Source organism: Chanos chanos, chromosome 1, assembly GCF_902362185.1.
Source record: "Chanos chanos chromosome 1, fChaCha1.1, whole genome shotgun sequence".
Lineage (NCBI taxonomy): Eukaryota > Metazoa > Chordata > Actinopteri > Gonorynchiformes > Chanidae > Chanos > Chanos chanos.
In genome coordinates this window covers 50,443,794-50,466,293 of record NC_044495.1, presented here as the reverse complement: position 1 = coordinate 50,466,293, position 22,500 = coordinate 50,443,794, and the positions used below count along the sequence as shown (strand labels likewise).

The following is a 22,500-nucleotide window of genomic DNA, read 5'->3' as shown; positions in this document are numbered from 1 at the left end:
CTTTTGATACAATGTTTTTTACTCTTTCTTTAATTCCACATAAATCCTCACTGAATTTGAATGACTGAAAATCACACTGCAAGCATAATAGTCTATTAATGACAATCACTTCATACCTCCTTTTTCCTCTTTTTGCCTCCCAAAACAAATGTTTTTGCAACCCGACAACATGGCATTCTCTTTTCTTGCCATCACCTTCTAACTGAGAACATGCACTACCCTCCACTTAAAGACAGACCAAATTTTTTTTTTTTGGCCGGGGGGGGGGGGGGGTGGTATTTGTGTGGCTTGTGGTTAAAGAGGTTACAGGCATCAGATAGCGTATGCGTTTCCCAATCCTCACATCACTTCCATCCTATTGGAAGCTCCTTCACGCGGGATGGAGTGGTTGCCTCTGCCTCTCTCTCTCTCTTATCTCCTCCACTGACTGTGAAAGAAAAAATAAATAACCCGGCTAGCGGCCTTTGAGCTAACCTTGCATGGAGTGATAACCCCACTCCACCCCCCCCCCCCCCCCCCCCCCCCCCAAAAAAAAAAGAAAAAATTCAAGCAGGAAGGACAGAGAGGGCGTGTTGCCAGAGGAGGAGGGGAGGGGGAAATTATCCTAATCAGTTTATTCAGAGCCAGCCAGTTGGGAGAAGAAAGAAACTCTGAAGCTCTTAAAAATGAATATATAAATGTATAATCTGCAGTCTCGACTAACTCTTCAAACCTCTGCCCCCCCCCCCAAAAAAAAAAAAAAAGAGAGAGAGCAGGGAAGGATGTTTTGGAGGGGTACATCTTAGTCAGTTGAAAGGGTGGCATTACATATTCAGTGGCCTTGGAGTCACATTTGGTATAAGCTTTGCAGGGCACACATACTTGGAGTAATGAAAGAAAACCTTGACCTGGAGAAGATTATACTTACTTTGTGTGTGTGTGTGTGTGTGTGTGTGCGTGCGTGCGTGTGAGTGTGTGTGTGTGAGAGAGAGAGAGAGAGTGTGTAGATTTTTGGTTCATGCTTACAAAAAAAACCATGTTTCTGCAAAGCATTCATCATTTTTTGCCAGAGTGCCAGCAGAAGTGTGAGAGGATGAGATTTTTGGAGGATATTTGGAAAAATTAGTAACCACAGCGGTGAGAATCAGTGTTCGCTCTGACTTTGCTCGGTAGAGTGAAAACCAGTCTCTGTGATCTGGCTTTTCCCCCTAGTGGTCCTGGGTCCATTTCTCTTATCACACTTAACACAGGGAAGCCCTAAGCCCTTACACACTCCTTCCAGCTGGACGACTAACACACACTCACTCACACCGCTCCGCTCGCCTGACGTTCGCTCGTATTCACAGGCCCACTCTGCATATCCCCTTTTTTTTTTTTGATGTATAAATGTAGTCTATTTTCCATGTGATTTAGGCCCTGGAAAAAAGTAAAACTGATCAGCCTTAAACACAGTCCACCCCAAGTATTACCTTCTTTTTTTTTTTTTTCTCCCCTCTTTTAGCGTTTCCGCTACGGAAAGGCAGAGAAAGTTAATAATCTCCATTTACTCGCCATGCAATCATACGGTAGAGGACCAAAAAAGAACTTTTTGTGAAAGATCATTATTACGGTATGCATTATAGAATCTGACATGCGTAGAAGTGACATGTTTTAAGAGGAGAGATGCTGTTTCACAGCTGAAACATGTTGCTTTCATTTGAATGGTGTGGGAGACAGAGGGAGTTCACTGCTTTCACAGGTGGAGAATGACCTTCACTTCACATACCATTTTTCCCCCCTCTCTCGTCTGAAAAAGAGACTCGCAGCCAGAAAAAAAAAGGTGTGACGCTTGGTTTTAACTCCATGGAAACAGACTTTTGCACAACACTTGGTTTCTCACAAAGCGACGAAAGCAGAAGCCCGAGAGCCGTAAAGCGGCAAGTGGAACAATTCGTTGTGACAGGAAAAGGACAAGACTAAGCAGAGGAGTGACACATGATGTTTAGGCATAGGTGGGCAAGCCGGGCTCTGTGCATTCTCCCCTCTGCGCCGGGGAAGTTTAGTCACAAAGGATCAGTCTTTTCCCAAAAAAAAAGAAAGAAATGTACACGCTCACATTCTTCAAAGGATTCCACAACCCCCCCCCCAACCTCCCTGTGTTATCGTGGAAGACAAATCTCGAGTAACACGGAGTCAAATTGTAGCCGACAAATCGGAGCAACGTGAGGTCACGTTGTAGTCATATACAGTAGATGGACTGTGAGAGGATCCAGGACTTAAGCGTAATGGAAAGGTAAAACAGTGGAAGATAGCTGTAGGAAACAGAGAGTGGACAGGAATCATTAATGTTAAATAGCTCTACAATGACCATTGTTCCCCAGTCGACCTTGTGAGCAGTTTTTTTTTAATGTGCTGTAATGTGTTTTAAATGATTCTCTACTGTTGTGTTTTCCACAAAACATGTCAATTTTCAAAAAAAAAAAAAAAAAAAAAATCAAGCTTCGGTTTGTTTCTGGCTGACTGGCAGCCTATTTAAATGAAACTTGAAGTTTATTCAAATATTTTTCATCAGTGTTGGAGCTCTTCTACACCCAAAGTAATTTTATAATGTATTTGGGCCATTCTGTTTTTTAACACCCCATTATTCAGGACCTTTCTGGCTCCTTTCAGATGTCCCAGTGCAACAAGGCGGCGGATTCAAACCAAATAAATACTGTCATGTAAAGTCATAATGGTGGATATTGGCTGCTTGTTATCGGCCAGCCATGCCCCCACTCTAATGGAAGTGCTGAAATACACTGTTTAGTAAAGCTTTCACCAGTTTTTTCTCTTTTTTTTTGGAAAGGAAAGACATTTTAAGTGGTAATTAATTTCTTTTCCCTCATAAAATAGCAGTTTTCTTACTCGCTCACCCTGAAGCCATGGTTTCTCTCCGTTTTTCATGTATTTCTAAAATAACTGATAAAATAATGGTTGGACAGATTGGACCAGCTGTTTCCTGGAAAAAGGGAACAGAAAAACAAATGTTCTTCTTGAATAAATCTCTCATTGATCACGCCTGGACATTGGTGAAAACATTTTGGACTTAAATGCTACCTCTGAAAATTATATTATACTTTCAAATGAAAAAGAACTCTGTTTTGACTCTGGTGTGATGAGCTTCTTACAGCTTCTGAATAATTCAATATGTGTATATTTTAAGTTATTAAAGTTTGTATCATTCTTTTGTGTCTTTTTTTTTTTAAGACCTGGAAGATCATCCATAAAATACCCTAAACATTTGTTTTTTTCTTAATACATTCAACATGTTTCAATGAAGCACTGGGGACTCAAAATAGCTCAGGACATAAAAATAGGCTGAATTTATCCAAAAGGTCTGAAAACACTAAATCTGCTGTCGCCCCCGGGTCTTTTCACTCTCACACGGACAAAATCGAGTCATGTCTCAGGGTTCAACGCCTGCCCCTTCACCACTCATCCAAATGTCACCCACTTTTAATAGAAAACCAGGCCTGAGTTCATTTCGCTGAGAGTCTTGGTGGCATTCAGTCACTCTGAATAATCGGAATATAGGCCATTAATATCTCAGCTGCTCTGAGTACACAGAACCATTTCCTCTGCCTTCATTTCTGAGTGGTCACAAACAGTTTTGAAATAATATGTTCAGCTCTGAATGGATTTAGGAGGAGTTAACAGTCTGGTCTTTTGTTTGTTTGTTTGTTGTTTTTACCGTGGCATATTTTATCTTACTTGTTTTACAGTTCCTCAGCCGTTGTTAAATATAAGTTGTGTTAGACTATAAAGAAATGTCAGTGCATGTCTTTCTGGAACAACTCAGCTTCTTCCATACTTTGCTCTGTTACAAAAAAAAAAAGGTGCATTAATGTTTTTTTTTTTAATAGTGATATTTGATGATATTTCTCCATGTCGTCCTTTTGGCTAGGTTTTGATTTATGGCTCAGGACTGTAAAGAAAAGGGAGAACTTTTTGGGGCACGGGCAGGAGTCGCGAGCAGCTGCATTTTGCGAGTTGCTGTGTTTTTATTAACATGGTGAATAATTACCCTCGCTGGCAGCCGATGCTGTGGCCAGAGCCACTTCCGAGAGGAACCGTGCCAAATCAGTCTGCCAGAGGCTCTCTCTATACGGCTATAGGCTAAAATAAATGAAGCAAAAGTTAAGCCACATTTTAGAGGTTGATTAATTGGAAGGTGAATAAAATCACAGCTAGAAAAAAAAAGGAACTGATAAATATGCATCACGACTTAAGAACAGAATGAAAAAAGAGAAAAGAAAGCAACATTTAATAATCTTTTGCAGTTTTTCAAAGTTTTTGCCTTTCTTTCTTTCTTTCTTTTTTTTTTTTTTTTTTTTGGACTTGGGTTGTTGTGGTGTCAGGGTAGGAAGGAAACTGATTTTAATATTTCCTAATCTTGCAGAAATGATTAAGAATAACCCTAGTTTCCTAGGATTAATTTCCGTGGGCTCGGGAAAAAAAAAAAGAGCTTATCTCATGCGCAGCCATGCAATAGTCATGCACTCGTATTCATTTGTCCAGCTAGCAAAGTTTGCCGCGTGATGTGACGCTGCAGGAGAAACCAGTTGTTGCCCGTGGTATAATTCTAACTTCTTATGCTAGCAGATGACTCTACACCCCATGTAAGAAAAAGAAAGGCTATGTAAAGATGGTTCGAGACTGGACATCGACCAAAGTCATCAGACATTACTGTTTGCTCTGAATGGAGAATATAAGACAATAGCTTTCAGATACTTTTCTCTCTAAGACGGCCCCTTGGCTAAAGAGCCGATTTTCACCATTAGGTTTGTAGAGGATTTTATGTTGTCAAGACATGTGGAATTAAAGGAGCATAGACGTATTGAATTTGTGCCTATTTTGCAGTCAAAACCTTGAGTAGAGGCAGGCCTGCCCTCTGTTTGTTTCAACGTGTATGCGTGCCTGTATTGGTCTTGTTGTCGGCGTACATGTCACGCGCACGCGTGTGTGTGTGTGTATGTGTGTGTGCACATGCATACATATTAGCTTCATGTTGCTGATTGTATCCAGGAAGCGCCAGCTGCACGTCTCACTTTATTCTTGTTTCTCCTGCCACAGCCAAGTGTGAATAGAGATTGGGGGGGGGGTGGCAGGGGGGGCAGAGAGAGAGAGAGAGAGAGAGAAAAGAGACAGTGCGAAAGCAGAATGAGCTCTGGGAATGCAATACATATAAGATAATGTGTACTGGTGCTGTTCCTGCACTGACAGGAAGCAGCCAAAGTTGTCACGGAGAGAGCTCCATGGCGAAGCGGCACTCCCTTTTTTATTTGGTGGTTTCATGTCTTTGCGCCCTTTTGTTTTGCAAACAGTGCAACCACATATCTCCATGAATAATTTAGCTGTCTGACACTGAGCTGGTCACTGGGGCATTTGGAGACTACATATCAGGCACATTTCTATTTCTGTCTATCTGTGTGTGTGTGTGTGTACATGCGTATGTTTGTATGTGTGTGAGACAGAATTGGATACAGGTGTGTGTGTATGAGGACTGATTTTATGAGAGTGTGTGTCTAAAAAAGTGGGTAGATAGTGTCTAGGCATATTGTTTGTTTTGGTGTCGCTCACTCTGAGAAAATGCATGTAAAAATATGTAAAAACATTTTTTTTATATAGACAAATGGAGGAGCATCATGTCCTGTTGTTTGTTTCGTGCTGTATACCAGGGTGGAGTGGGGATAAGACATAGGTTTAACTACTTTGAAACATTTACACGATTTGTACTTTAGAAAGTTTGTGAATAAAAAGTCTAATGTCTGTTATGTGTTTTCTAAGAGTAATAATTTTACAGTATACTAAATGAATTAACTTTGCTTCTTTTCAGCTATCTGCTCATTAGGTAATCAGTGAAGCTTAACTTTTCCACCTCTGAAAGTTACCTTGACTTGGTTAACTTGACTTGTTTTTAAGCAAGTTCTGGCTGTTCCAAGGGTGAAGTTAACTGAAGCTAATGTCTATAGCTGGTATTAGTCTTAGGGTTTAAACGAAACAAATGGCTATAACTTACGTTGGCCAAGTCAGTAACACGTGGCGTTGAACAAACCATAGCTGTAGGTTTTATTTTGCAAGGTTCTGTCATGTTTGAAGTTGAATAAATGAGCTATACCTAAACTGCGGCATGGTAATTAGTAGTGAAGCCGTCGCGGCGGAGGGTAAGGTAGCGAGGTAAACAAACTCGCCAGATTCAGCCGTGCTTTCACATCTTCCATCTGGTGCTGGCATTTCTCTGCCTTCTATTGGACTGGGACCCAAAAGAGGACTCGCAGAGGTAACGTAGCCCCAGGCTCTTTGAGTTAGCATTTTGTTTTTTAGCCCAGTAGTCAAACTCACATTTGCTCTTCTACTTTCATTAAGGTCAACTTGTAGAACAAGCCAGCTCTCTGCGGAGCTCTGTGCTCGCTGCCGTGTGGAACGCTGCACGCATGCCAATGCGTAACCCTTTATCCGTGCTTTCTGAAAGAAAACTGCAGATGAAAGTCAGAGATAATGTTTGATCATGTTCCACACGTGTAACGGAGTGGCTAACATTGTTTACCCTTCATTCGTGACTTTGTGTGTCATTTTGACTCCATCTCTAAGCAAACAGGCTACAATCATTATTTCCAAGTGGAAAAATAGGGCTTCTCCTTGTGTTCACATTTGCAGAAATGACTTTTTGACATGTTATTTTTAATCTTACAAAGAGCAATACTTTTGGTTGATCGACTGTTTTTTGGGGGGGGGGGCCCTTTCTTTTATAAGCATTACCTTTAAAGTAAGCAAGGCTGTGGTTAACCGGTCAGTTTCTCCTCAGATGGCTTTGTCTTGTCACATCAGTGAGAATGTACACGTCTTTTAAACACTTTATGTTCAGTTGCCGCTTTTTGTCTTTGGTCCCATCGCAACCTTAGCGACGCGGTACTAACTCTGCTGGCACAGGAAATGACAGGGTCTCCTCTGACTAAATCAATTTTGAACCTATTTAGGTGCAGTTATTATTGTAGTTTTTATCCTATTATGTAGAGTGGGAGAGCGAATGTATGGAGAGATGAGGGTATGAAAAGAAGAGAAGGAAATGGAAATGTGATGAGAGGAGAAGGAAGAGAGAGAGAGAGAGAGAGTGATAGAGAGAAAAAGAGAGGCAGAAAGGATGGGGTGATTATGTGAGGATGAAGAGATGATTAATCTCCTCCTCTGAAGTGGATCCATTGATTGGTTGGTAATGAATGCGAGAGAGGTGAAGTATTGGGATAGAAGTGGAAGCTAATGCAGCCATTTGCAAGAGTTGCACTCCACCGAAAGGAGAAAAAAAAAAAAACCCACATGTGGCACTAAACCTTGCCAATGGTGAAGATGATGACACCATTGCACTATGAAGTTGCTAAGCACTAATTGGCTGTTGCTAATAGACATGTGTTGTGCTGTTCTCATAAACTTACCTATGCTACCTCTTTTCATTTTTTTTTTACAATTTTTTTATTTATTTATTTATTTATTTATTTATTTTGAAAAAGCCTGAAATGAATGGAATTAGTTCTATTCACTTCAGGTCTTTGCAGAAAAGAAGTAAAAGGGAAAAAAAAAGAGCAGAGCATTGATGTTCTCCCCAATCTTTCTAAAGAAGAAGTTTATTTCAGTCCAGTAATGCATTCAATAAGATACTATACATAGACAGACCTGTTCAACATTATAGCTCACAGAGAGAACAGCTAGATGTCTCTCTCTCTCCCCCTCTCTCTCTCCCTTTCACTCTCTCCCTCTCTCTCTCTCTCTGTCTCTTTCTTTCTTTCTCATGTACACTCACACACACACACACACACACACACACACACACAAAAGAGGATGCCAACTGACAAAGAGATCAAGGTCAGATGTGACGTGTGCATTCGAATGTCATTAAGAAACACTAAAACACACACAGTCAGTCTGTGCTCAGCCGTCCCACGTGTCGAACACCCTGAGCAGTGTCAGAGGGGAGAGCGTCGGCCTGGATTTTGCCGTTTACCTCGGCTTTCATCAGAGACGGTTTGAACTGTTATATACACTCCTGCACAGTTTGAGTGTAATTGTGAGGTACGATCACTAAGTTGAGATTTATTAAAGGAAACCAAGCCCTCATGTGTTATTAGCCATGGACCATTCTTTAAACTCTGGAGGCCTGAGTCTCGTCTATAAGCTATTACACACTAATGAACCATTAAGATTGACTCATTAAGCGGATTTCATAGGACCTCGGTTATTTGTCCCCGAACATTGATTCAACTCCATATTCTTATGGCCTGGGATTTTTTTTTTTTCTTTCTTGCTCTCTCTCTCTCTGTCTTTTTTTTTTTTTCTTTTTTATAAACAGAATCCCACTCGTTTTTCTACTGAAAACATTAGTCTATTCATTATTCCTAATGTTTGCTTTGATGAAATTCATCGCTTGCAGGGGAATTGTGAAAACGAACATGATAGCTGAAGCGCATTTGGACTGGAGTATTGCAATCATCTAGTGCTGCACTTTGAAATGTTTTTATTGCATAAAAACTTGAACAAATGAGACCACAAAAAAACCAACTGTGCGCTGAGTAATAACTTTACATTCAGTTTATGAATGTAATTTACCGTTTTACGGTTGTAATGGACACTAATGGTACGTTTCGCTTTTTTATATTGCAGTCTTTTGAGTCATTTTACTTTCCAGTGAAGATTATTTAGTAAGTAATAACCTGAGCTTACTCCACCTGCCAAAGAAGGCATGCAGTTGGCAACAATAAGATCGCCTATTGCTATATTGTGTGTGTGTGTGTGAGAGTGAGTGTTTTGTGTTTGTGTTTGTGGTTGTGTTTGTGTGTGGATCTTAACCTGGTACACTTTCCTCCTCCAGCTTCAGAACCTGACCAGTTTGGACTTGCGGCACATCTCAGAACTCAACAACGAGACAGTGATGGACGTGGTGAGAAAGTGCCGGAACCTCAGTTCTCTCAACCTCTGCCTCAACTGGAGCATCAACGACAGGTTGGCAGTGACCTTACCCTGTTTAAACACTCTACTGCTCATCAGTGTCCTTACTCAACACCTGGCCCTCTCCAGGGTGTCCTCTCACACCACCCCACATCCTTTTTCACATAACTCTACCCTCACACTACCTCGTGCTATAGTTCTGTCAAATATCTGAACTAAAGGTCAAATCGTATGCAGAATCTTTAAAAGCGGAAGTTTCAGGCATTGTATGCTTTGGAAAAAGGAAAAAAAAAACCCTCTCTTCATAAATGTCATTGCAATAAGTGCAGGTATTAGAGCAGGTATACTCAAGAAACTATCCTCTCTCGCTCTACATCCCCTTTCCATCAGCGAGATACAGAATTTAGTTTCCTTGAGGGCTCTAAAAAGAACAACATCTTTGATTATGTTTGAGCTGCTCCTCTTCCCTGGCAGAACACTGCTGTGAAGGAAAATGAGAGCCGTCTTTCTTGTCTGCCTATCAATTATTCATGCCAAGGTCGTGTAATTGTTGCTTTCAGGGTGGATGTGTTTTTTTTTTTTTTTTAACCCCCCCAATCGAACCTTTGTGTATAGGGCTCACCCTGACAGCTCCATGTCAGAGAATTGTTTGTTTTTCAATCGCTTTCCTGAAGCTCCATTTCTGAGAGGAGAGGAGAGTGCTCTTAACCATGGACAGTTTGAAAGTGCTCACAAAGTCTTCGCTATCCCGAAGCCCTCGTCAGCTTGAATGAAACGTAACGTCGTTAGAAGAAATCTTTGAAATGGATTTTTTTTTAAAACAGTGTGTATTTTCAAAGCTTTACCCTTTCCTACTTTAGCTGCGGTGGCCAGCCTTGAATAAAATTCTTCTCTCGGACACATTTTCTTTTTTTCTTGTCCTGTCTTTTTTTTTTTTTTTATCTCCACCCTCCTCCTTTCTTGGGCAAATGGGCCATGAAATGTTTGGTGCTGTTGACCTATGTGCTTGTTTTCAACACTTAACACTGTTGCTGTTGTTTTGTCTTTGAAGGGTCATTTCAATTTCCCAAACTGAGCACATATTTAAGTTCATAAACAAGAAAACTCTGACATTTAACTTCCCAAGGACGTATTTATGTATCTGATGTCTCTGGCTGTGTGTACTCTTACTTTAGTTTACCGGAAAATAAAAGCACTACAATATAAAAGTATAAATACATACAAGTGAAGGGGGCTGGAGATCAACGAGAAATGAAAAAGGAATCAGAGGGTTCCTTTAAGATATTTACACGTTCTCAGGTTTTTGTGTAAAAGAAGTGAACCTGCACATTACGTGGTTGCTGTGTGTTTTTAGGCAGGGAATGTCGGTGACATGTAGCCAGGGATGTGGGAGAAAGGGGAAAAAGGGAGAGAGAGAGAGAGAGAGAGAGAGAGACTAACATGTGGTATTGTCAGCAGAGGGAACGGCCGTAAGTCAAAGCTGCAGGTTGATCTCATTTAACGGTCTGAGCCACTGCAGGTGGAGTGAATGCAGGAGAGCAGAACTACAGGCCCTTGCTCTTCTGCCAGGTCCTACAGATCTCCAGCACCTGGCTCTGGAAACCGTCTGCTTTCATAAAGCTTCGAGAAAAAAAAAAAAAAGAGAGAGAAAAGAAAAAAAAAAGAGAAAAGAAAAGAAAAAAAAAAAAAAAGCCTTCTTTGCGAATCGCAAATGCACAGGCGAGCCGAGCTGAGCCGTGCTCGGCCGTAAGCGGCTTTCTCCCTGACGCCTGCCGCTCTTCTGGCCCCGCCATTCGTTGTGGGTAAGAATTACGGCCCGCGGCGCGGCCCGCCGCGTCCGGGTGACGGGCCTCGCGTTCGGGGTTAATGTTCGAGGTCGTGTAATGTCAGGCCACCGTGATGTGACGGCCTGTGTTTTTTGGGTCCCCCCGTATGTGTCCCTCCCTATCTCTTCCCGTTACGTGTTAGCTTTACTCAGGCCTACGCGGAGCTCCGTTTGAAGTTCGCCAGGATACGGTGAAGGTTTGTTATGTCAGTGGATCCTAAGAAACATTGTTTTTTTTTCCTCCCCTTTATATCCAAAAGAACTGAATGACCCTGAAGGCTAAGAAAACTCAGTGCAATGTCCATGAAGCCTGTTTTTCTTCCCTTTTTTTTTTCTTTCTTGAAGAAAGGATAAAACACTCTTTCACTCAAACACCAGGGTATCGGCGCCTCCTGAGAAAAACCCTCACTCGTGTTTTATTTATATTTTCTCCTATAATGTATTGATTTATAGCTTGGGCAAGCTCACCTCTGGAGTTTTTACCATGAAGCTTGTGAGTGTTAACACAATATTGAATTTACAATGCACAGCAGATACAATTGGTTGAACCTTACGGTTCCCTTATATTTTATGAGCATTGAATTTATTGGAGATGTGCTTGGTGAATATCGCATTATGCTCCATGCATCTACCCATAAAAAAAATTAAAAAAAACATGCTATTTTGCTGAGCCTCCTGTAGAATTGGGAGTTCTTCCCTCCTTTAACCCTTTATCAAATTTCAGTGTGTTTTTTTTTTATGACATTTACTGTTGATTTTGGGAGGCTTTTGCTGGATTCACCCGTGGAGTCTTGACAGGGCTTTCAGAGGAGTAGCATTTGAGTCAGGTGTGTGAGATAGATCTTTGATAGATATAGAAGCTGTAATTTGCCAAGATCTGACTTCTTTTCATAAAGCTCAAAGCCTTATAATGCGACCGCGGGCGTTCAAGGACTCGGAGAGCAAATAAAACTGGAGATAATCTGGTTGGTCGTCTTGAATGTCACATTGCATAGGGCTGAAGAGGATGGGAGCCTGGTGCGATGTGGGATGTGTTGCTGACTCTGAGCCTGTTTGAGAATCAGATGGGGGAGATTACCTCCCTGGAGGGGGTCACAGCGGCGTGCTAGCTTTAGCTCTGCTTCAGTATGCATGGGAGCAAAGCTAAGGCACTTCCATTCACCATCCTCAGGAGTCTTTTCTCCATATATCTGTGAGAGATAGTGTGTGTGTGTGTGTGAGAGAGAGAGAGACAGAGAGAAAGAGAGAGAAAGAAAGAAAAAGAAAGAAAGAAAAGAAAAGGAAAAAAGAGAAAAGAAAGACGTCTGTGTCTGTGTGTGTGTGGGTGTGGGTGTGTGTGCATGTGAGAGAGGGAGAGGGAGAGAAAGAGACAGATTATGTGTGTGCACCTGCACTTGCACTTTGAATTTGTTCAGATTTACCTGTCTGGAGTCCTCTGGGACTCTGAGATCCACCAGAGGTTTAGCACTGATGGAGTTATCTGTGAAACAGAAAGGGGAGGAAAAGGCCTTTCAGTGCATCCTCTCTGTGGGGCACTGAGGAAGGAAAGTGGCGAGCAGGACTCAGACAGAGTGGATTCGTGAGCTGTATTTATCGTACTATGTCTGAGGAGCATCACACTCTTTCCCCAACTGATTCATGTCTAAAATGCCAGAGAAGAAGATTAGTGTTTAAAACAAACTTTATTGAGACTACTAGCTGTTTTAGGTTAAACTGATTGCTTTACCCTTTATGACTGAATACCCGTTGACTTTCGTTTTAAACTTACACGTAAAGACCACGTACTCTTAGTTATCAGGTTCTTTGAAATGAAACTCTCTTGATGAGAAATCTGTTCTGATGTTTGGTAGCAATGCTGTGTATTATTTGTGTATGTAATGTTGTCATGTCATCAGTTTCCCTGTTCCTTCATTTTTCTCTTTTTCTTTGTTTTTTTTTGTTTTTTGTTTTTTTTGGAAGGAACAGTTGGGCTTTGTTTGAATGTGAGGTTGTCTGGTCACGTCTTTTTAAGTGCTTAACAGGACCCGTGTAATTGACAGTGGGAATCTTATTTCTTCCTCTACGTGCCATGCTATTTTGATGAATAAGAAAGTTTTAAAAAAGTGCACATTGCTTTGACCTTATGGTTCAAGGTCAGAGGCGGAAAAAGCCACAGTGGTGCCTGTTTGTTTCTCTGTCTAGCGTGTTCATTTGCTCTCATTTTATTTATATATATATATATATATATATATATAAAAATATGTTCTGTCACAAACTAATCGAGAGCCCATTTGGTCCCTGCCAGCAGAATGACTGTGTCACACACACACACACACACACACACACACACACACACACACGTACACACAAAGTCTAGGTCTAGTGAAGCACAATCCTCCACAACTTAAGTGTTTTACCCAAGTTTAACAAATCTATGATGTGTGTAAACCAAGAGGGCTTGACCCCATCAGATTGCCTCTTTAGGGGGTGCAACACAAGAAAACGAGCAAACCTGGATGTCTGGAGCGCCACTCAAACTGAGCAGTAGAGAACAAAAACATTTTTTTTTTTTTTAAAATAGCACCTTTATTTCCAGGTATCATTTCACTGATGAGAAAACATTAGAGATTTTCTCAGGTCCTGTTTGCACAGGAGGAGGTAAAAAGCCCTGATCATTTTCTCATTGTCTGCGGATGCGTCTCCCACAGTGAAATCTGTAACAGAAAGCTATCACGACCTCAAAAGAATGCTCTATCCAGACACCCTTCATTTTCACAGTAAAATATCACCTTGAAAAAGCCATCTCCATAAATATAATTTACTGTATTTATTTTATTGCAAGTCATGCAACAATCAGTCTTTCTCTCTCCAACTCTCTCTCTCTCTCTCTCTCTCTCACTCTCTCTCTCTCTCTCACTCTCACTCTCACTCTCACTCTCACTCTCTCTCTCTCTTTGTCTCTCTCTCTCTCCCTCTCACCTTTGTCTTTTCCTCCTAATGCATTTTGAATGCAGACACTTGATTGTATATTAAATCACCTCACGTCTCATTATCAAAAAAAAAAAGAAAATAGAGAGGAAAATGCACTGAAAAGGACATTCTTGAAAAGACGTGTCAAACTGCGATAGCTATGTATCTATTTGAACTTATAATAAAAGAGTGGTTAGGGCAGCAAGTAGTCATGTGTTTGAAGAGATTTTTTTTTTTTCCTGACTTTGTTCTCCTGTGCAGTTGTAAGTCTGTTGAGAACCATGTTCAGGGCCTGACTGGGTCTAAAGCTGGAAGCTCAGGGCTCATCCAAAACATGGCCTCTGATTTCTTTTTTTTTTTTATTTTTAACCGCGCGTCAATCACGCAGGGTCTTTGTTTTCCCGTGTATCAGTTTTAAGAGGAAATTTGTTGAATTTCAGTCTTGCCATTAACTGAGAACTAACTGCTTCTTGTCTGACTCTCTAGGTCCAAGTCTTTTTTTGTGTGTGTGTGTGTGTGTGTGTGTGTGTTGGGTGGGGGGGGGGATGTTGTTATGTCTCCCAAGCATCAAGAGTCAGGGAAAAAAAGTGCGGGGGTGGGGGGGGGGGGGGGTGTCCGCTGGAATTCCCTTTGTCACGAGCAGTACTGTGGAACTGAGCCAAAGGTCTGAGGTGAAGCAGTGATTCATTCCTTTCTGGGCTGCATGCGTTCATATGTATGCATATGTGTATGCGTGTATACGTACGTGCGCACACATGCATGAGAGCGCGTTTCTGGCTTTCCGTGTTTTGAACGGAGATGATGAAAGCATTGATGCGTTAAGTTTAGCACATGTCCAGAAAGGAGCGCACGCTGCTGGCATACGCCAAGGCCTTTTACTCTCTCTCTCACACTACGTTTTGACAGTTTGATTTAAACAAGGAATCCAACATTCACCACTTTTCCTGTCCACACTACCCTGGCCCCGGAGCCCATGCCAGCGCTCTCCACATATCTTAATTACTTGTATAACAAAACTGAAAATGAACCTAATGAGTTTTGTCATTGCCCCTATAATTCACTCCAGGGAGGTGGGCTGTTGTCTTTCTCACCTTCTAGGCAGATGTTTGTGGGAGTGACTGTCTGAAATCACAAATTTGGTTTATTGTTCTCTCAGCAGATTTCATTTGATCTTGCTGTCTTTCGCTCATTTTGACTGCTGCCTTGTTAAAATCGTAGCGGTTCTAAAAAAAATAGGGAAACATTTGTATTTCCGGCCTAAAGGGCAAGTTAAGTTGAGGAGGTTATTGTTTTTCATTTTAGTACTCTTAAGTTCTGTGCTCAGTTATATTAACATACTGTTTTTGAGTCACCTGTTCAAGCAATGTGCCTCTCATTTTAGGCCATTTATTCTGAAACTGAAAAATGGAAAGTCATTTGGTTCTATAAAAGAGGAGCCATTTGTTCACTGGTGAAAGATTAAAACTGACAGATTTATCATAGACAAAGTCTTTTCCTTTTTTAAGTAAACCGTCGAACCTTGAAAAATAAGATGTGTATCAGCTGAAATAAAATGGACGAGGGTGATTATTTCTGACAGGATTTTTGTGAAAGAACACAGGGTGAGAAACACCCCCTCCTCCTGTGCCCTTACTAATTTTGAGTAATGGTCACATCAGATATGGCTGCTGTAATAAGTATTGATGTTGGAAAACAGTCATGCAGTTATGTTACTGAGATTTCACAAAACTGCCCCCCCCCCCCCCCCCCAAATTTCTCTAAATTGAATGATACTTTGCTTTCAATGAGATTGTATAAACAGTAAGTAGAGGTCAGGAATTTGAATTGGTGTGTACTTTACCAGAGAGTTTTCGGTTTAATTCCGTTCCCCAGTGGGGGGCACACTTTAGCATGATACCCTGGAGAGGGGAGGCACTTAACTCAGGTTTCTTCTGAACAGCGTTCAGCTGTATAAGCAGGTCATGTGTTAAAAAAAAAAAAAAAAAGAAAAAAGGGATCCGCAGTGGAGCCCAATGAGAGTGTATGCTAAGTAAATTGGTAATGTAATAACACAAAAGCATCTCTTAAGAAGTGCTCCCCTGGCTGAATACCAAAAGAACAGGGACTGGCTGCATTCAGAGAGACATGAGAATCTCTCTACAGGTCATGTCAGCAGTGAAATAGTGATCTTTAGTATTGATGGGCTGAACGTGTGGCCCACCGTTGCGTACGCCCCAAGTCTTTCATAAAATTCGAGCGAACACACTCACGTCATTCGCCGGTGGGACTCCCCCGAGTTATTGGCTGTATAAAACTGAGAAAATCCTGGTCCAGCAGCGCTTATCTAGAGGTTATAATGCCTCTGATACTAACAATAAATTAGATGCTGAAATGTGGTATTTTGATTAATTTGATAGAGTGGTGCGGTTAGAGAAATATGCAGAATTCGTGCCAAGTTTGCGCGAGCGGAATGAACATTCCTCAACGCTGCCCCCCCGCCCCCCCCCACCCCCCAAAAAAGATAGAAATGTCACCGAGTTCCCTGCAAACCATTTCCTCAAAGGATGTGGAAAAATTGACCAAAAAATAAGAGGTGAATTCTCTTGACATTTTCAGTTTTGAGAATTTTTTTTTTTTTTCGCTTAATTTTTCCTTTTTTTTTTTTTTTTTTTTTTTTTTAAACTTTTTCTTTTCGGTTCCCTGTTCCGTATCTAGATTTTGAGCTTCTCTGTCGAGGCTTTTTTTGCGTGGAGTATTAATGTGCTTGTTTTAATATTTATCACAGTGTGCAGGGGCTGTTTATCATGTGCATGCAGGCAGTCCAAACATGTTTATGCACTCTACAGATCGTGATTTTTGTCTATGAAATTTTTATCAAACAAATATCTGTTCTGTCAAAGAGATACTCTCGTTTAGTTCAGCCAAGTCGTCCTCTTTTTTTTTTCTTCTTCTTTTTTTTTTTTTCTCCTCCTTTTCCTCAAGAATTTATTCTAGCATAGCTGTTAGGCCATACAGTCGCTTATGAGCATGACTTGTTGCAGTAATGTGTATTTTGTATGACTGTTAATGTATTAAACAAATAAAAGACAGCACTTTTCCTCAGTCGGTTCTATAACTTGGCTTCAAACAAAGTAATAAAACAAATTCTATTACACTATAAATATGTCTGTGTGATACATGTGAGCTCTCATAACGGCTGAGGTTTGAAGGAGCATAACAAACAGAACTTAAATCATTCTTTATTTGTTTCTGGCAAAAACACTATCTGCTTATTATGAGGCATTTGTCCTCAACTCCTTGTTGGAACACACTTTGGATCGGAGTCAAAAGTATCATTCAAGCAAGCTGTGAGCGCAATGTTGTGAAATTACTGAGGTACATTCCACTCAACTTCACTATTACTTTTCCACCCCACCCACCAATAAAACAAAATAGGGTTTTGGTGCCTGTCCACTGGTGATATGATAGATGCAGTGGATTTCAAGAACATATCCTAGAACATAACAGCCAGTCTTTGTGTGTGTGTGTGTGTGTGTGTGTGTGTGTGTGTGTGCGCGTGCGCGTGTATGTGTGGTTGTGTGTGTGTGAGAGATATAGGAGGTGCTGAGAGTAAGAGGGAAGACAGTGTGTATTACTGGCTGGGAGAGGCAGTGATCCGTGTTTTGGGTGATACAGGCCCAAAGGTCAGCACTGGGAGCTTGCTGACAGGTGGACACTTGCAGCACTGAAGCGTACAAGAATGCGCACAGGAAACTCGATTCAGTAACCACATACACGGTTATAGATGTAGACCTTAGAGACCAGTAAAACCTTACACACGCACACACCGCACACACATACACCACACTCACACTCAAACACACACACACACACACACACACTCACATTCACTGATGCAAAGGGGACGTCTCAGAAACCTTGGCTAAATTAATTTCCCTGCTTTCTATTGAGTTAAATTTTCCTTTGTGGGGCAGTGGCACCTTAGCCATTGTGATGGGAGGTTCCCTCTGTATTCATAACTGTTTGTTTAACAGTGTTTTAATTAGGAGATCCTATTGAAGAATTTAATTGCTTATTAAAACAGGTTTCTATTAGGAAGGCCTAAAAGTGCCTATTTTCATGCAAAGAAAGAGAATGAAATTGAGATTAAGGAAATTTGTCAAGGTTTCGAGGCATCAAGGGAGGCCAAAGCCAATTTCCCGCTAAAGGAATGTAAATTAAAGGTATTGCAGGTTGGTGAAATATGTCTCTGGATATTTTGGTGGAGCATAAGGGATGTTCAGTGCCACTGAGGTGTTCTAGTATTTTCAGTTAATTTGTGAAACGCGCTCACTTTCATACTGATTAGAAAAAAAGAAAGAGAGAGAGGGTTTGTTTGTTGTCATTTATACCAATCCCCCCACCCCCTTCCCCATATGGAAGCACTCCCAACATCAGTGGGGACTGACTGTAGCCAAAGCATGTGCTCCACCAATGAACAGTGACAGGAACTTAACGCGAGAACCCAATTGAATGACAAGGAAACATTCACAGCCACAGGCAGAGAGGGAACACGGCTGGAACGACCGCCCAAGCGACTGCTTTTAACTCGAACATCCTTCTGAAGCTCCGCGTCTCCGTGGAGGTGCTTCATGCTGCTGATGTGAAGGTCAGTGGTCCGGATCAGGCTGAACCATGCTCTACAATTTGGCTTGTTTAACCATAAAATAGACTTCATGCTTTCTCACCTGTTCAGGACTGTTAGCCGATAGCTGCTCTCTAAGACCCCCCCCCCCCGGTCCTACACTCAGGCTCAGGCCCTGGAGGACTGGGCTGTACCAGAGGAAGCTGGGCAAGAGGTATCTCGGTTGGCTGGACCGAGCCGCTTCGATCCGTATGTGGGTGTGGACTCAGTGTTTTGATTGAATTTGCCTGTCGTGACGTAGGGCGGGATACAAGGTCTTGAAGACCGAACTTGAGGAGGTTTCATGCTGAGTTGCAGGTTTTATAGTTGGCTCCAATGGTTCTGGGGGCAGTTAGCTCAGGGAATTTGGGGTTACACTGTGGGAAACTGCACACTATATGTGTGTTGGTTGGCTAAGTCAGTCCTGATTTGGGATTTAGAGCTTGGCTCCTGTGGGCTAAGAACTTGCTGAACTCAGAGGAGGTAATATAATGTAATGTGGTGGTTGACTGGACCGGTCCACGGGTGAAGTCAAGGAATTGGTCCCATGATAAGAGGTGGTTTGAGCAGTTCTGTCAACAGATGAAGGTGGGAAACAGCCAATGGGCTTTTTTTCACCTTTGGCTTTGCTTTGCTTTGCTTTAGATGGGCACAGCTGAACGCAAACCTGACTAAAATATCCATTGATATTTTCTATAGCATGTTCTCTGTTTGGCTTTTCTTCTTTTCCTTTTCCTCCCCTTTGCCCCCCTTTCCTCCCCTTTGCGATCCATCAACCCCCAAGCCTTAGGTTGGTCTTTAATCTCTGTTTTGATTGGACACCTAACTTTAGTTGAAATCCCTTAAGTATGTCCGTGTGAATTAATAGAAGGAAGCAAATTTTGGAAATAACTTTCATAAACGCACAGAGAACGACCCATGGGAGTCTCAGATGATCTAAGTGTTTTGGCAATGTTTTCTCATTTTCTTTTATTCTCAACAATTATGGCTCTCATTGCTTTTGTGGGAAGTAATAAAGTTTTGGGATTTATTTTTGCAAGGATCGTCCCTTATTGTATGCTGCGTTGTTAAACCCAGTCCTTTATGGCTTTATGATCACTCGATGCTTGAAACGTACTTGCATATGATGCTAAACATCTATGATACTGCTATGAACCATAAAAGATCAAAGCAACAACTTCCTATTTTATTGGCGGTTTTGACCAAACCTTTCCCTAATGGTTTTTATTGCCTCAGCATCGAAAAAAAAAAAAAAAAAAAGCCTCAGTCGCTGATGGAAGTGCAGTGCCTGGCTCAGTTAATTCCACACATGCACCTATCCCTCAGAGAACTGTAATAACTATTTGCTTTGGCTTATAGTCCTTATTCCTCTCCTCTTCCGCCAGCACGATCACTATTTAAACTCTCCTCTCTGCTACTGAGCCTTATCATATCTCTCAAATGTGAAAGACTATTAAAGAAGCTCCCCGGAGCCTAGTACGGGTCTCTCTTCTCGCCCACTGAATTTTCAATGAGACAGAAAACTCAGATGGGAAATATATTGGCAAAAGATATTTAAGCGATATTAAAGATCTGTGACATTTAGTCATGTGCGAGTGGAAAAGTGAAGAAAAAAATAAAATGTAAGTTTGTAACATGATCAGAGGAACGGGGGAAAGGCCCGACTGATCTTTTGACCCGGCGGTTAGTCGACGCGTCTCCGCGTGGAAGATACCCGAGAAGTTGCGGAGCTCTCCGCGAGGACTGGTCCCAGTTCAGTGCTAATGCCTAAGAGAGCTGAACAGTGGCTTGGAGTTAGGCTTTCTTGCTTAATAGCCCCGGGCCTTATCTGCGTCTGATGGTTGAGGAAGCGTGTTTACATCTTCTGTGACTGGAGTTTGGTGGAACCATATCCATATATTATAGACACACGGGACTTTTAATGGCCTGTTTTAGATTGAGATTTAGAAATGACTTTCTGAATGGCACTTCCCACTACACAAAAGTAGCGTGTATTGGTTAAGTGCTATTGGCTTGCTAACCTGTTCCGTGGAGTGGTGCTGTAATGTTTGGAAGGCATGGTTAATGTGAAGAGCACAGCTCCACTCCCAAGGTTAAATATTAGCCGTAGAGTGTGTGCACTGGATGGAATTGTGTTTTTAACTTTAAAAAGGTAATGGAAACACCTTTTTTTTTTTTGTTCGTCTGAAGGTCTTTATTTAATTACGCAATAGAAAAAAAAAGAAACAAGAAAAGCAAACAAACAAACAAACAAACAAACAAACTGGCCCCAGTGGCTCAGCAGGATTCCTCTTTTCGGTGCTGTTTTCTTTATACAGCTGACTCTTAATACAGCTGAAGTCGGAGCGTTTCTCTAGCTGTCGTGGCCCTCTGACTTCTGTGTGAAAAATGGTTTCGAGAAAACACAGCTGAATACAATGAGACACATCGTCACAGCTTTAAAATATCAGCTCTTTTTTCTTTTCTTTTCTTTTCTTTTCTTTTTTTTTTTTTTATCTTCCCCAGAGGATTGTCAGAGAGGTCAAGCTTTCATTAAAAGTTATTATGGTAATGTTGGGTTATGCATAATGCAACCTCCTTGCTTCTTCTTCCTCTTCTTCTCTCCCCCCCCCCCCCCCCCCCCCCCCCCTCCCCAGTTTGATATCAATCAGATCGGAGCCTTATTGCTCCTCCAACTCAGTAGATCATTCTGTGGGCTACGCTCCCATTCAGTCTGAATGAGGAGTGATGAATGGCGCTCTGGACGTGCCTTAAGGAGCCTGGGGCCTCACACTCCTAATTTGCACTCATGGAAGGTGCTTAACCTAAATTGACATCATCCATTCGTCAACACGTATTAATTTTTTTGGTTCTGAATACGCAAGCCGTGTAAATTGGTCCTTCGTCATATTGTGGCTTTTGTTAAAAAAAAAGAAAAAAAAAAAAGAAAAAGAAAAGACAAGAAAAGAAAAGAAAATACTTTCTGACAAAATCAAGTTTAATAAAAAAAAAAAAAAAAAAAAACTCGTGGTGAGTCACAAAGAGGACTCCGAAGGGAGTTTTCTTTTCGCTGTATCGGCTCTGTAGACATGCTGCTATCATTTCGATGCCTTTTTCATCTATGAGGAGATCAAACGACCCTCTGTCACGGCCTTGAGTACCCGTGTGATGACTTTGGGCGGTCTCTCATCTTATGGGGTCTTTTATCTATGGTTCTACCAATTTGCCAATAGAAGAGTCACAGACAATTTTTCTACCCCTCCCCCCCCCCTAAAATCCTCAACAAGCATAGTATCACAGTGAGTAATTTAGGTCTATGACCTTCGTAACGCTTTAACATGCTGACGACACGTGAGGGTACATAAGCACCTAGTGATCGGCTGATGAAGAGAGCTGGTTCAGATAGACTTCAAACAACTGTTGGTATCCCTGGAGTACAGTACAAAGGCAATAATGACACGTCTGTTCCTCTGCAGCATAAACAGGAAAGGCATTTCGCATATTGTGATATATGTAACACTTAATAGGCAGTGAAAAGCCCAATCAGTCAGCATTCATGAAGAAGACTTTGCATTCTGGCATGTTCTCTAGATCAGATCGGTGAAGCGTTGTTGAGAGTTGTAACTGTTTTCTTCTGTTTTTTTTTTTGGGGGGGGGGGGGGGGGGGGGTTCTTTTTTTTGGTCCCCATCATGTAAAAAAAAGTTTCATACTAAAAAGGAGAAAAATGACATTTAAATTTGAAACGAAGAGAGTTAAGAAGATTTAGATGTACACTTGCTTGCATTCCTTATGCCGCAACTACATTCATGGTGCATCTAGTCCTTCTGGTAAAAAGGAGTTGAACACTGGTGACTCATCTTATTTAGGCATGGTTAATATGCCAATTTACATTTCAGAGTCAAATATTACATGGCATTAAAGTTACCCCAAACATCTGTTTGACCTTTAAAACATCATTTTGGATGGTTAATCACTTTAATGAGATCAGTTTTCACACCTATATTCGCTGCACCACATGAACAGTGAATTGGAAAGACGCGCTGATTGATGCAGTATCCAAGCCCTGCCATTCATCATTCACACAGAACTGAGTGTCAAACTGCTTTTGTCACTTTCAATAAAAAGTTACAGTTTCAAGTTCCACTTTTTTTTTTTTTAAATAAAACCCCC

At 41.5% G+C, this 22,500-nt stretch overlaps 1 protein-coding gene across 1 annotated transcript in view; it reads left to right on the top strand.

Annotated features, from left to right (window-relative positions):
- Window positions 1–22,500, top strand: part of fbxl17 (F-box and leucine-rich repeat protein 17) — a 191,651-nt gene that overhangs the window by 62,054 nt on the left and 107,097 nt on the right. The window contains exon 7 of the mRNA XM_030780736.1: window positions 8,858–8,988. Within this exon, the coding sequence (XP_030636596.1) occupies window positions 8,858–8,988 (131 nt within the window). The remainder of the gene's footprint in view (window positions 1–8,857; window positions 8,989–22,500) is intronic.